We start from the raw sequence: 12,476 nt of genomic DNA, 5'->3' as shown, positions 1-12,476 counted from the left end.
AAAGTGTATGCTACCATCTCTGTTTTTCCACTTTCCTATTATTTCTAGCTTAAAAATACCACTATTTAAATGGATCATACAGCACAACTGGTCGCTGTAGTTGTGTCTCGCTCTTCTCCTGCCATTTGCAGGAGGCAAAAATAACCAATTACATTCATTTTAGTCCCATGTGTACACACAGACACTTAATTAATGGACAGTATCTATGGCAACTGGCCCAGAAGGATTCACTGAACAATACACTGACATTGAACAACAAAAACAACAACCATTAAATAGTAGTACAAAAGTCACAGAAGGCTATAAATGTGTGTGCGTGTGATGTGAGTAGTCTTTATATACGATAGACATATCTGAAAAACGATACAAAGGTATCCATGCAGAATATTACTGGATATAAATCAAGTGCATCTCCATATGCCATACGTTTTAAAGGCCCAGTGCAGTCAAAAATGAGATTTGTCTGTGTTTTATATATATTTCCACACTATGAGGTTGGAATAATACTGTGAATTCATAAGAATTATGATAATGCCCTTATAGTGTAAGAGTTGTTTGAAATGGCTGCCTGAAATTTCAGCCTGTTTTGGTGGGATGGAGTTTTGGCCTTCCATGGTGACATCACCATGCGTTAAAATAGTTAATAGACCAATAAGAAAGAGAGTTCCAAACCTCTCTGCCAATAACAGCTAATTTTCAGTTTTCCCCTCCCTACTCAAACCACTCCCAGACAGTCCTAGTGGAATTCTTGCTTGAGTAATTGCCCTTCGCTAAGAAGCCCTTTTTGTTTCTTTTTGACCATTTTAATGGAAAACTATAACAGTAAGGTAGTTAATTGATATTGAGATAAAAACGGTGGCATTGGACCATTAATAACATCACATACTATACAATCCTGGCGGACTTGACAGGCACTGATACCATCTTCAGTCTACTGAAGTCTACTAGTCATAATAAGAGTGTGGTTGAACAGCTGATAACATACACAGAGGAATAAACTGCACATTTCATTTTTTTCATAAAGACCCCTGAAAACTGAATTAGTGCCCCAGACAGGATGGATAGTCCTTAGCACACGGTATAGTACTGTACATACAGTTAGCACATATTCATAATTCATTCTGTTATTTTCTTCACAGGACACTTTGGGCACATGTAGAAAACACCTCTCCATCAATGTTGACGTGCTCCTCATTCTACCACTGAGCTGTGAAGGGGAGCTGCAGCTGCAGTAGTAGCAGTAAGCGATATGGTACAGTAGGTAGGGTGGGGTTAAGCCTGTGAATATCATCCTGCCTTGGCTCTCCCCCAGGGGGATGTTGCGATAGGAGACAACTGTACATCAAGGCTTCACGTTGAGCTGGGCTGGGCCAGCCTTAAACCTGCTGGGGAACCCTCTGATCCCTATAGCCTGGAGGAGAGAGAGGGCGTAGTGAGGTTACACATCACCTGAATAAACTGAGTGCAACGGCCTGGGGTATAAGTGACCCCTGAATAACCTGAGTAAACTGAGTATGGCATAATGTTTCCAAGTGAAACTTTAAGATATAAGATAATTACATTTTAATATATACTATTGGAAAATCCTTTAGAGAACTCTTCCCAGACATGCACTGCTGAGGCAGAGTCCTGATCTCAGTTGCAGATCCAGAACAGCTCAGAAGCATAGTGTCTTCGCTGATCTGTGACGATGCAAGCTGCAAAGCATGCTCGGACTGGGACAGAGCTGAGGATATTCAGGGGACTGTTATAATGAGCACGACGGAGGACATCAAACCCAAACAGTGTGAGGTACAGCCAGAGGGGAGGTGGTGGAGGCACAGGCACATTGACGGAGATGGAGAGTTGATGGAATAGGAAAAAGCAGTGGTGGCAGCAAGTGAGACGAGGCAGCTGTGTAGTACTATGCATGCAGTACCTACCATCAGAAACTTTCATCCATTTAGGAGGAGTAACAGAGAGAAGAAACATGAGAACAATTAATATTTCGTGAGAAGCTGCATGTTACACAGTGGAACAGCATGTTCTAGAAAATGTCCAGAGAAAGATTACTGTAGTAACAAACACTGTTGAAAACAGCCCTCTTCGATATGAAAAGAAGATAAGTTAGTTAGAAGGCAAGATCCGGAGCTCAGTGGTTAAATTCAATAACAGGATTAATAATAACAACACGAATATGCTCAACAGTGTTCCTCTCACGCTCACAGCAATTAATACCACATTGCTATCCTGACAAAGGCCTGCTCTCTGCGAACAATAGCAATTGTCATGATTCAAAGGAATCCATCCCTTTATGTGGCATGGAGAGAGAGAACTCTACTAATGAAATCCAAGCCAATCTGAGAAGCATCAGTGGAACCAATGGGGAGAACTCTGTAGCTATAGAGCATGGTTCATTTGAATGAAACTGCCTCAAGTGATAACATAAAGCAGACACAAGATAGTACAAGCGGAAGAGCGGGATCTATATGCCAAGTATCTCATTCACAATGTGAGCTAATATATCTATTCTGGTCATTTCCTCTTAAAGAGATGGAGATATTTTGAAATTCACATTCAGAAAAGTGCCTTTAGCTACGCAATTCAATCTGCAGTGAGCGTTGAAGAGAGAGAGAGATAATTACAGCACCCATCAAACCACATGTAAAAACCTGTCTATCTGTTGGGGCTGGGGCTGCAAAGTGTATAGGGAGGATATCATACACAACCCTCTATGAACAGGACCAGGAGCTTTTCCTATGGTCAAGAAAAACTCCTAACCCTGCCCATGAACATAGATATGATATTATCTACGTTGACTTGGACAATAAGAGTGCTGCTGCTTCCACATAAATACATCAAATCAATTGACGCAACATACAAACAACACCATCATCATACACTCCCTCCCCACCCACACAAAAATGCATTAGTTCATGGAATGTTCGTATCTGTTCCGCCTGCATCTAGACACCTTATAACGCCTCCCTGCTGACATCGGCTGGAACTCTGTGTTCAGTACATGTGTGTTCAGTTCATGTGTGTTCAGTACATGTGTGTTCAGTTCATGTGCGGGGTCCCCATATGAACTTTCTGGACCTTTTCTAACCTGTCTTATGATGGGCTCCTTGAAAATGTCCCGTAAAGACCGTTGATACACAATAATAAACCTAATCCACATAGACTTTCTGAAGTTACCTCAATCACGTGGAAATGCATAATGCAGAGTGACACATACTTGCCAGGATGACCATGTCCATGCCCCAGAAAATACTCATGATCCAGCCCACCATGATGATGGCTGTGAGGATCTGGATGAAGGCTGCCGCGATGTTCAGCCAAAATACACAGCACATGTGGCGGTCAGGCAGGTCTGTCCGCGCTCCGCACAGCACCGTGAAGGCAGACACGAACGTACCTGCAGAGAGGACACGCATGCAAACATGCACACATATTAGGACTTGGGACAAAGAAAATTCACAAAGACAGGATTTTGGGAGATCAAAGAGAAAAGGCAGTTTAAAATACAGTATGAATTCATACGCAGCAGAGTAACACTATGTATACTGACTTATGGCCCAAAACATTGTTCAGTCAATTAGGCTAAGGTTGAATAATAAGCTTGAAGTATATATGGCTGAGACTGATGCAACTCCTTGTGCCTTTGGGGATCTGAACCAAACCCTTTCTATCGCCAACTCATACAGGTCCTGACACCCCCCACCCCCCACACACACACAGCCCTGGATCTAAAGCTAAATTACATATTATTTACAGTTCTAGGTCAGAGGGTTGGGTTGTAGCTTTCTCATGTGACTAGGATAATGTTTAATTAGCATCAACATATTTTATGGTTGATTTGAATAGGGACCACAGTGTGTGTGTGAGTGCGTGTGCGTGTGTGTGTGCGTGTGCGTATAGCTAATGCTAATTTACAACACCCGTCCCTAAATTAGCCTTTAGGAAGGAGAGGAAAAGGAATTCCAAAGATAATGCCCGCTTAACTAGCTTGATTCTGCAGTAGTCACAGTCTACCTTTTTTTGGGAAATCAAACAGATAATCCCAAAACAAAATGGATGGATGGAAGCAAGGGACATCTATTCTCTGTCATTGCTGGGTCATTTGCCAGGAGGAGAACCACAATTAAGAGGAAAATATCAGTGCTTCCACAATATGAACTATTCTCAATCGTCAAATAAATCAGGGTTACTTCCCCTAAATAGGAACTAAAGGAAGTGGACGGATAAATAACCTTCCCCTTTTCCACTATGTTTCATTTTAATCTGGTTGATCAATGAGACATACCATTAATCATCCTCGAGAATCCAACGAGACACATAGAGTACTTAGTGCCAGAGGTCTGCCTCCCTTTCCTTTACAACGGGCCAATCAGGCTAAGAATAGCCTTTCGTCCAAACACAGATAAACATCATTTACAGGGAAAGAGCCCAAAAATCTATTGGCAGCAGGGAACGAGCAGTCCTTGTGTTCACTGGTCCTGTGCCAAGTTTGGCTTGTTCAGATGGTGAGCCCATTTAATAATTTGATCAGATTGGTAGGTTTACATGGGGGGGGGGTCATAGAGAATCAATTCTACACAAAATGTTAGAAGGACCATAATCTTAATCTTTGTAATATGTTCTTTAATTGATTGATATAAGGATCTCATCCAAATCATTTAGAGGGTTATGTATGTGAGATTGAACATGGCAGGTCAGGTGATTTCGGACCGACTTAAGATGCTGCTTAATTGCTGCGTCCTTTTCTAATGAAGGCTACATCCTGCTGTAAATTAATCAGTTACAAACTGATCTAGAGATAGTCAGACGAGTGTGATTAAAATCTAAATTATGCCATGGTTCTGCAGAGTAAAAAATATAAATTCATGAGAGATGACAGAAAACAGTCTCCTCCCAGTAATTCTAAATACAAACACGTAGGAATGTGAGGGCATCAACTTGACTGCTGACATGCAAAACATTTTAGGACTGTATACAACAGTGGGCTATATAAATATATATATATTTTTTTGGGGGGGGGGGTGGTTTGTTCAAACCCTCCAACTGCAGCTATCAACTACCACCCACAAATGTTATGTCTATTGGTACACACTGCAAAAGGCCTAAAACCATTAGTACAGCATCTGGTCACAGATACAGTGCCTTGCGAAAGTATTCGGCCCCCTTGAACTTTGCGAACTTTTGCCACATTTCAGGCTTCAAACATAAAGATATAAAACTGTATTTTTTTGTGAAGAATCAACAACAAGTGGGACACAATCATGAAGTGGAACGACATTTATTGGATATTTCAAACTTTTTTAACAAATCAAAAACTGAAAAATTGGGCGTGCAAAATTATTCAGCCCCCTTAAGTTAATACTTTGTAGCGCCACCTTTTGCTGCGATTACAGCTGTAAGTCGCTTGGGGTATGTCTCTATCAGTTTTGCACATCGAGAGACTGAAATTTTTTCCCATTCCTCCTTGCAAAACAGCTCGAGATCAGTGAGGTTGGATGGAGAGCATTTGTGAACAGCAGTTTTCAGTTCTTTCCACAGATTCTCGATTGGATTCAGGTCTGGACTTTGACTTGGCCATTCTAACACCTGGATATGTTTATTTTTGAACCACTCCATTGTAGATTTTGCTTTATGTTTTGGATCATTGTCTTGTTGGAAGACAAATCTCCATCCCAGTCTCAGGTCTTTTGCAGACTCCATCAGGTTTTCTTCCAGAATGGTCCTGTATTTGGCTCTATCCATCTTCCCATCAATTTGAACCATCTTCCCTGTCCCTGCTGAAGAAAAGCAGGCCCAAACCATGATGCTGCCACCACCATGTTTGAGTGGGGATGGTGTGTTCAGGGTGATGAGCTGTGTTGCTTTTACGCCAAACATAACGTTTTGCATTGTTGCCAAAAAGTTCAATTTTGGTTTCATCTGACCAGAGCACCTTCTTCCACATGTTTGGTGTGTCTCCCAGGTGGCTTGTGGCAAACTTTAAACAACACTTTTTATGGATATCTTTAAGAAATGGCTTTCTTCTTGCCACTCTTCCATAAAGGCCAGATTTGTGCAATATACAACTGATTGTTGTCCTATGGACAGAGTCTCCCACCTCAGCTGTAGATCTCTGCAGTTCATCCAGAGTGATCATGGGCCTCTTAGCTGCATCTCTGATCAGTCTTCTCCTTGTATGAGCTGAAAGTTTAGAGGGACAGACAGGTCTTTGTAGATTTGCAGTGGTCTGATACTCCTTCCATTTCAATATTATCGCTTGCACAGTGCTCCTTGGGATGTTTGGGATTGGGAAAAAAGCTTGGGAAATCTTTTTGTATCCAAATCCGGCTTTAAACTTCTTCACAACAGTATCTCGGACCTGCCTGGTGTGTTCCTTGTTCTTCATGATACTCTCTGCGCTTTTAACGGACCTCTGAGACTATCACAGTGCAGGTGCATTCATACGGAGACTTGATTACACACAGGTGGATTGTATTTATCATCATTAGTCATTTAGGTCAACATTGGATCATTCAGAGATCCTCACTGAACTTCTAGAGAGAGTTTGCTGCACTGAAAGTAAAAGGGCTGAATAATTTTGCACACCCAATTTTTCAGTTTTTGATTTGTTAAAAAAGTTTGAAATATCCAATAAATGTTGTTCCACTTCATGATTGTGTCCCACTTGTTGTTGATTCTTCACAAAAAATACAGTTTTATATCTTTATGTTTGAAGCCTAAATACGGCTGCTAGAATCCTGACTAGAACCAAAAAATTTGATCATATTACTCCAGTGCTAGCCTCTCTACACTGGCTTCCTGTCAAAGCAAGGGCTGATTTCAAGGTTTTACTGCTAACCTACAAAGCATTACATGGGCTTGCTCCTACCTATCTCTCTGATTTGGTCCTGCCGTACATACCTACACGTACGCTACGGTCACAAGACGCAGGCCTCCTAATTGTCCCTAGAATTTCTAAGCAAACAGCTGGAGGCAGGGCTTTCTCCTATAGAGCTCCATTTTTATGGAACGGTCTGCCTACCCATGTCAGAGACGCAAACTCAGTCTCAACCTTTAAGTCTTTACTGAAGACTCATCTCTTCAGTGGGTCATATGATTGAGTGTAGTCTGGCCCAGGAGTGTGAAGGTGAACGGAAAGGCTCTGGAGCAACCAACCACCCTTGCTGTCTCTGCCTGGCCGGTTCCCCTCTTTCCACTGGGATTCTCTGCCTCTAACCCTATTACAGGGGCTGGGTCACTGGCTTACTGGGGCTCTCTCATGCCGTCCCTGGAGGGGGTGCGTCACCTGAGTGGGTTGATTCACTGTTGTGGTCATCCTGTCTGGGTTGGCGCCCCCCTTGGGTTGTGCCGTGGCGGAGATCTTTGTGGGCTATACTCAGCCTTGTCTCAGGATGGTAAGTTGGTGGTTGAAGATATCCCTCTAGTGGTGTGGGGGCTGTGCTTTGGCAAAGTGGGTGGGGTTATATCCTTCCTGTTTGGCCCTGTCTGGGGTGACCTCGGATGGGGCCACAGTGTCTCCTGACCCCTCCTGTCTCAGCCTCCAGTATTTATGCTGCAGTAGTTTATGTGTCGGGGGCTGGGGTCAGTTTGTTATATCTGGAGTACTTCTCCTGTCCTATTCGGTGTCCTGTGTGAATCTAAGTGTGCGTTCTCTAATTCTCTCCTTCTCTCTTTCTTTCTCTCTCTCGGAGGACCTGAGCCCTAGGACCTGAGCTCCAGGACTACCTGACATGATGACTCCTTGCTGTCCCCAGTCCACCTGGCCATGCTGCTGTTCCAGTTTCAACTGACCTGAGCCCTAGGACCATGCCCCAGGACTACCTGACATGATGACTCCTTGCTGTCCCCAGTCCACCTGGCCATGCTGCTGCTCCAGTTTCAACTTCCACCTGACTGTGCTGCTGCTCCAGTTTCAACTGTTCTGCCTTATTATTATTCGACCATGCTGGTCATTTATGAACATTTGAACATCTTGGCCATGTTCTGTTATAATCTCCACCCGGCACAGCCAGAAGAGGACTGGCCACCCCACATAGCCTGGTTCCTCTCTAGGTTTCTTCCTAGGTTTTGGCCTTTCTAGGGAGTTTTTCCTAGCCACCGTGCTTCTACACCTGCATTGCTTGCTGTTTGGGGTTTTAGGCTGGGTTTCTGTACAGCACTTTGAGATATCAGCTGATGTACGAAGGGCTATATAAATAAATTTGATTTGATTTGATTTGAAGCCTGAAATGTGGCAAAAGGTCGCAAAGTTCAAGGGGGCCGAATACTTTCACAAGGCACTGTATAAGAGCTTTCTGCAATGTCATTTATAACATCATACATCATTAGAGCTGTCATTAGCATATTAAATTGGTAATGCAGGGATTCTTGAAAACCGGGACAATCCTTTTCTGGCAGGGAAAACCATTTTTTTATTGAAAAAAAAATAGATTTTGTTGCATTATTTGGGCAAACATTTAGGGGGATTTTATAAGGGGAAATTTGATTTTGGAATTTTATAAATATTTTCAATATTATTAATTTCCATGTCAGCTCTACGCTCTGAAATGCCCTTGTCCAGAGCAAAGGATCCCAGCGTCGAACTCTCCTAAAACAGGCAAGAATTCATATTAACTGAAAAAGGGCCTTATGAAGTTTCTTACAATAGTGCTCTCTGAATTTAAATAATATTTATCTCAAAACTGTGATTCCTAAAGAATATGTTCAGAGATCTGAACTCCGTCAGAATTGTCTAAAATCCTAAATGAATCAGGAATGAGCAGGATCAGCTATAGTGCCTTCGTAAAGTATTCAGACCCCTTTATTTTTTCTACATTTTGTTACATTACAGCCTTCTTCTAAACTGGATAAAATGGATTGTTTGTTTTCCTCATCAATCTACGCACAATACCCCATAATGACAAAGCGAACAAAAACACGTTTTTAGACATTTTAGCAAATGTATTAAAAGTAGAAAATGTAAACGAAAATGTAAAATGTATCACATTTACATAAGTATTCAGACCCTTTAGTCAGTACTTTGTTGAAACACCTTTGGCAGAGTTTACAGCCTCGAGTCTTCTTGGGTATGATGCTACAAGCATGGAACACCTGTATTTGGGAAGTTTCTCTCATTCTTCTCTGCAGATCCTCTCAGGCTCTGTCAGATTGGATGGGGGGGCGTCCATACACAGCTATTTTCAGGTCCCTCCAGAGATGTTTGATTGAGTTCAAGTCCGGACTCTGGCTGGGCCACTCACGGGCATTCAGAGACTTGTCCCGAAGCCACACCTGCATTGTCTTGGCTGTAAGCTTAGGGTCATTGTCCAGTTGGAAGGTGCACATTCGCCTCAGTCTGAGGCCCTGAGCGCACTGGAGCAGGTTTTCATAAAGGATCTCTCTGTACTTTGCATCATTCATATTTCCCTTCATCCTGACTGTTCTCCCAGTCCTTGCTGCTGAAAAACATCCCCACAGCACCATGCTTCACCGTAGGGATGGTGCCAGGTTTCCTGCAGACATGACGCTTGACATTCAGACCAAAGAGTTCAAACTTGGTTTCATCAGACCAGAGAATCTTTTTTCTCATGTTCTGAGAGTCCTTTAGGTGCCTTTTGGCAAACCCCAAGCGGGCTGACGTGCCTTTTATTGAGGAGTGGCTTCTGTTTGGCCACTCACAACATAAGGGCCTTATTGGAGGAGTGCTGCAGAGATGGTTGTCCTTCTGGAATGTTCCTCCCATCTTCACAGAGGAACTCTGGAGCTCTGTCAGAGTGACCATAGGCTTCTTGGTCAGCTCTCTGCCCAAGGCCCTTCTCCCCCGATTGCTCCATTTGGCCAAGTGGTCAGCTCTAGGAAGAGTCTTGGAGGTTCCAAACTTCTTGCAATTAAGAATGATGGAGTCCACTGCATTCTTGGGGACCTCCAATGCTGCAGAAATGTTTTGGTACCCTTCCCCACATCTGTGCCTCGACACAATCCTGTCTCGGAGCTCTTCAGACAACTCCTTTGACCTCATGTTTTGGTTTTTGCTCTGACATACACTGTCAACTGTGGGACCTTATATAGACAAGTGGGTGCCTATCCAAATCATGTCCAATCAATTGAATTTACCACAGGTGGACTCCAATCAAGTTGTAGAAACATCAAGGATGATCAATGGAAACAGGATGCACCTGAGCTCATAGCAAAGGGTCTGAATATTTATTTAAATAAGGTATTTCAGTCTTTTATATTTATTACATTTGCAAACATTTCTAAAAAACTGTTTTCCCTTTGTCATTATGGGATGTTGTGTGTAGATTGATGAGGATTTTATTTTTATTTAATCCATTTTAGAATAAGGCTGTAATGTAACAAAATGTGGAAAAAGTAAAGGGGTCTGAATACTTTCCGAATGCACTGTATACCATCATGTCCTCATTACATGTAGTACAACAAAACCACTCATGGTTTGTAAAGTTCTCTACTTTTGATATATTTAAACAAACAAAGTTGAAATCACCAAGGTCACAACCATAAACTGTTAACTCCAGCTACCTGATAGATTAAGATAGCATGTGAATTTTGTTTCAAATATGTTTATTTAAATTAGGTTTTAAAGTCATAAAGCAACTGAGGAAAAACAACAACAAAAATGTTGTGTACCACTTGAATGAAGATGAAAAATACAATTCCGTAAGATTTTTGCCTATCGTCAACTCCATCAGAGTGCTGAAAGATCTGATAGAATGTTTCTTTTTTGGGGTGATTTTCAAATGAACCATTTCTTTGTTTTACAAATGCTTGCATTAAACTTTTATTTTCAGAGGAAAAAATATGTCTATTTTAAGTATCTGTTGTCAACTCTGTCAGTGGCTTGTCAACTCTGTCACTGATGGCTAACGCCCTTAAGATCCCCCTTTTTTGAAAATATTCTCCCTAAAAAATAAAAAAAATAACATATGCTTAAACTATTTCAGTATTTGCTGTGCTAGATAATGTTTGCTTTTTTAAATGTTGTTTTATGCTCTGAATCTAGAAAAACTAAAATGCTAACAAAATTAGCCCTGGAGCATTACATAGCACTATAAAATAAAAACATGTTTCGAGACTTGTATTACATATTTGAATAATGTAATGTTAGGATTAAACAATCAAGACATTTAAAACACTTGTTGAACAATACATTTAAAAATGAAATGCCTTTTATGGTGTCTGACAGAGTTGACATAAATCCAGTTAGTTGCATTTAATAAACAAATGCAATAATTTGGTGTGATAGCTGATACAGTACTTTGGTCTATCAAAATATATATTTAAAATGTTATGAATACAAATATTTGGGGGAAAAATATACGAGATCGTCCCGTCTTTCAAGAATCCTAAAATGACAAAGAAATGTGAACGAAAGTTAAATCTCTTGGTGGAATTTTCATCACTAATGATGTCTCACTCTCTGTTTCTGTCTCTGTCTTCTCTTATCCTCTCTCTCTTTCCCTCTATAATTCAATTCAATTCAATTCAAGGGCTTTATTGGCATGGGAAACATGTGTTAACATTGCCAAAGCAAGTGAGGTAGACAACATACAAAGTGAATATATAAAGTGAAAAACAACAAAAATTAACAGTAATATCTATATCTGTGTCACTAAGCTGTTAACAGACTGAGAGCATTGTCCACAGTCAACTGTCTCCCTGACTTACTAACGCCTTCACACCCAGGCCAATCCTCATAAGCAACATTTCAACCCCCATCAACCCCTCCATCCATCCATCCCTCCCTCCCTCCTCCCGCCCACCCGTGCACAGAGTCTGTGTGTGGAGTGAGAGCCAGGAGTATGGTTAGTGTCATCGTCGTCATGCATTACACCACTGATGACTGTAATTTTCTGAAGCGTTTGCACTTAGTGCCAACTGAAAATGTGGAAGGTTAATTATCCCATTTAGTCCTTGTTTTTTTTTGAGAGAGAGAACTTTCACTGCAAGTGGCCTTGGAAGGGACCACTTGGGACAGAATTAAAGGGGAACTCATCTAAGCTCAGTGAGGAAGCAGAACTTTTATACAAAGGCTCTCTTGCCTCTCTCTCTCCCTGCCTGTTTGTGTTTGTGTGTGTGTGTGTTTTGTCCCCTCCAGTATTGTGAATGCTTCTACTTTCCAGAGAGAAAGAGAGAGAGAGAACACTTTTTTTAAAGGAAAGTTGAGTTGCTTTGATCTACAGTAAGAGGGGTTTTATTATTTGCAGTTGCCCTATTTAACAACTCAAACTCAATGCCAACAGTACTGAGCAACAATGGGCCTCGTATGTTGTTCCATACTTCGGTCTAGGTGCGAACGTGTTCGATAACCTAAAAAGCTTTTTCTTCATGATTTGAATGGTACTTTTGCCTGTGCTACTTAAAGCTTAGATTTTCACATTTATGATTGAACATTGTACATGATGTAGTTTCAGAATGATTAAAAAAGGTCAGTTTCCCGCAATATTTAGATACACTGTCTTTGTAAAGTAAACATACGA

At 41.5% G+C, this 12,476-nt stretch overlaps 1 protein-coding gene across 2 annotated transcripts in view; it reads right to left on the bottom strand.

Moving 5' to 3' along the window:
* Positions 1–669: 669 nt before the first annotated feature.
* Positions 670–12,476, bottom strand: part of LOC112250336 (protein stum homolog) — a 34,328-nt gene continuing 22,521 nt past the window's right edge. The window contains exons 2-4 of one of the 2 annotated variants that reach the window (XM_024420399.2): positions 3,218–3,397; positions 1,923–1,931; positions 670–1,411 (exon numbers count right to left, since the gene is read on the bottom strand). In XM_024420399.2, the coding sequence (XP_024276167.1) occupies positions 1,377–1,411; positions 1,923–1,931; positions 3,218–3,397 (224 nt within the window). In that variant the 3' untranslated portion in view covers positions 670–1,376. The remainder of the gene's footprint in view (positions 1,412–1,922; positions 1,932–3,217; positions 3,398–12,476) is intronic. The other variant, XM_024420400.2, reaches the window with a different exon arrangement.

The sequence above is a fragment of the Oncorhynchus tshawytscha genome, linkage group LG05 (assembly GCF_018296145.1).
Source record: "Oncorhynchus tshawytscha isolate Ot180627B linkage group LG05, Otsh_v2.0, whole genome shotgun sequence".
Classification (NCBI taxonomy): Eukaryota; Metazoa; Chordata; class Actinopteri; order Salmoniformes; family Salmonidae; genus Oncorhynchus; species Oncorhynchus tshawytscha.
This window is presented reverse-complemented; position numbering and strand designations above follow the sequence as displayed.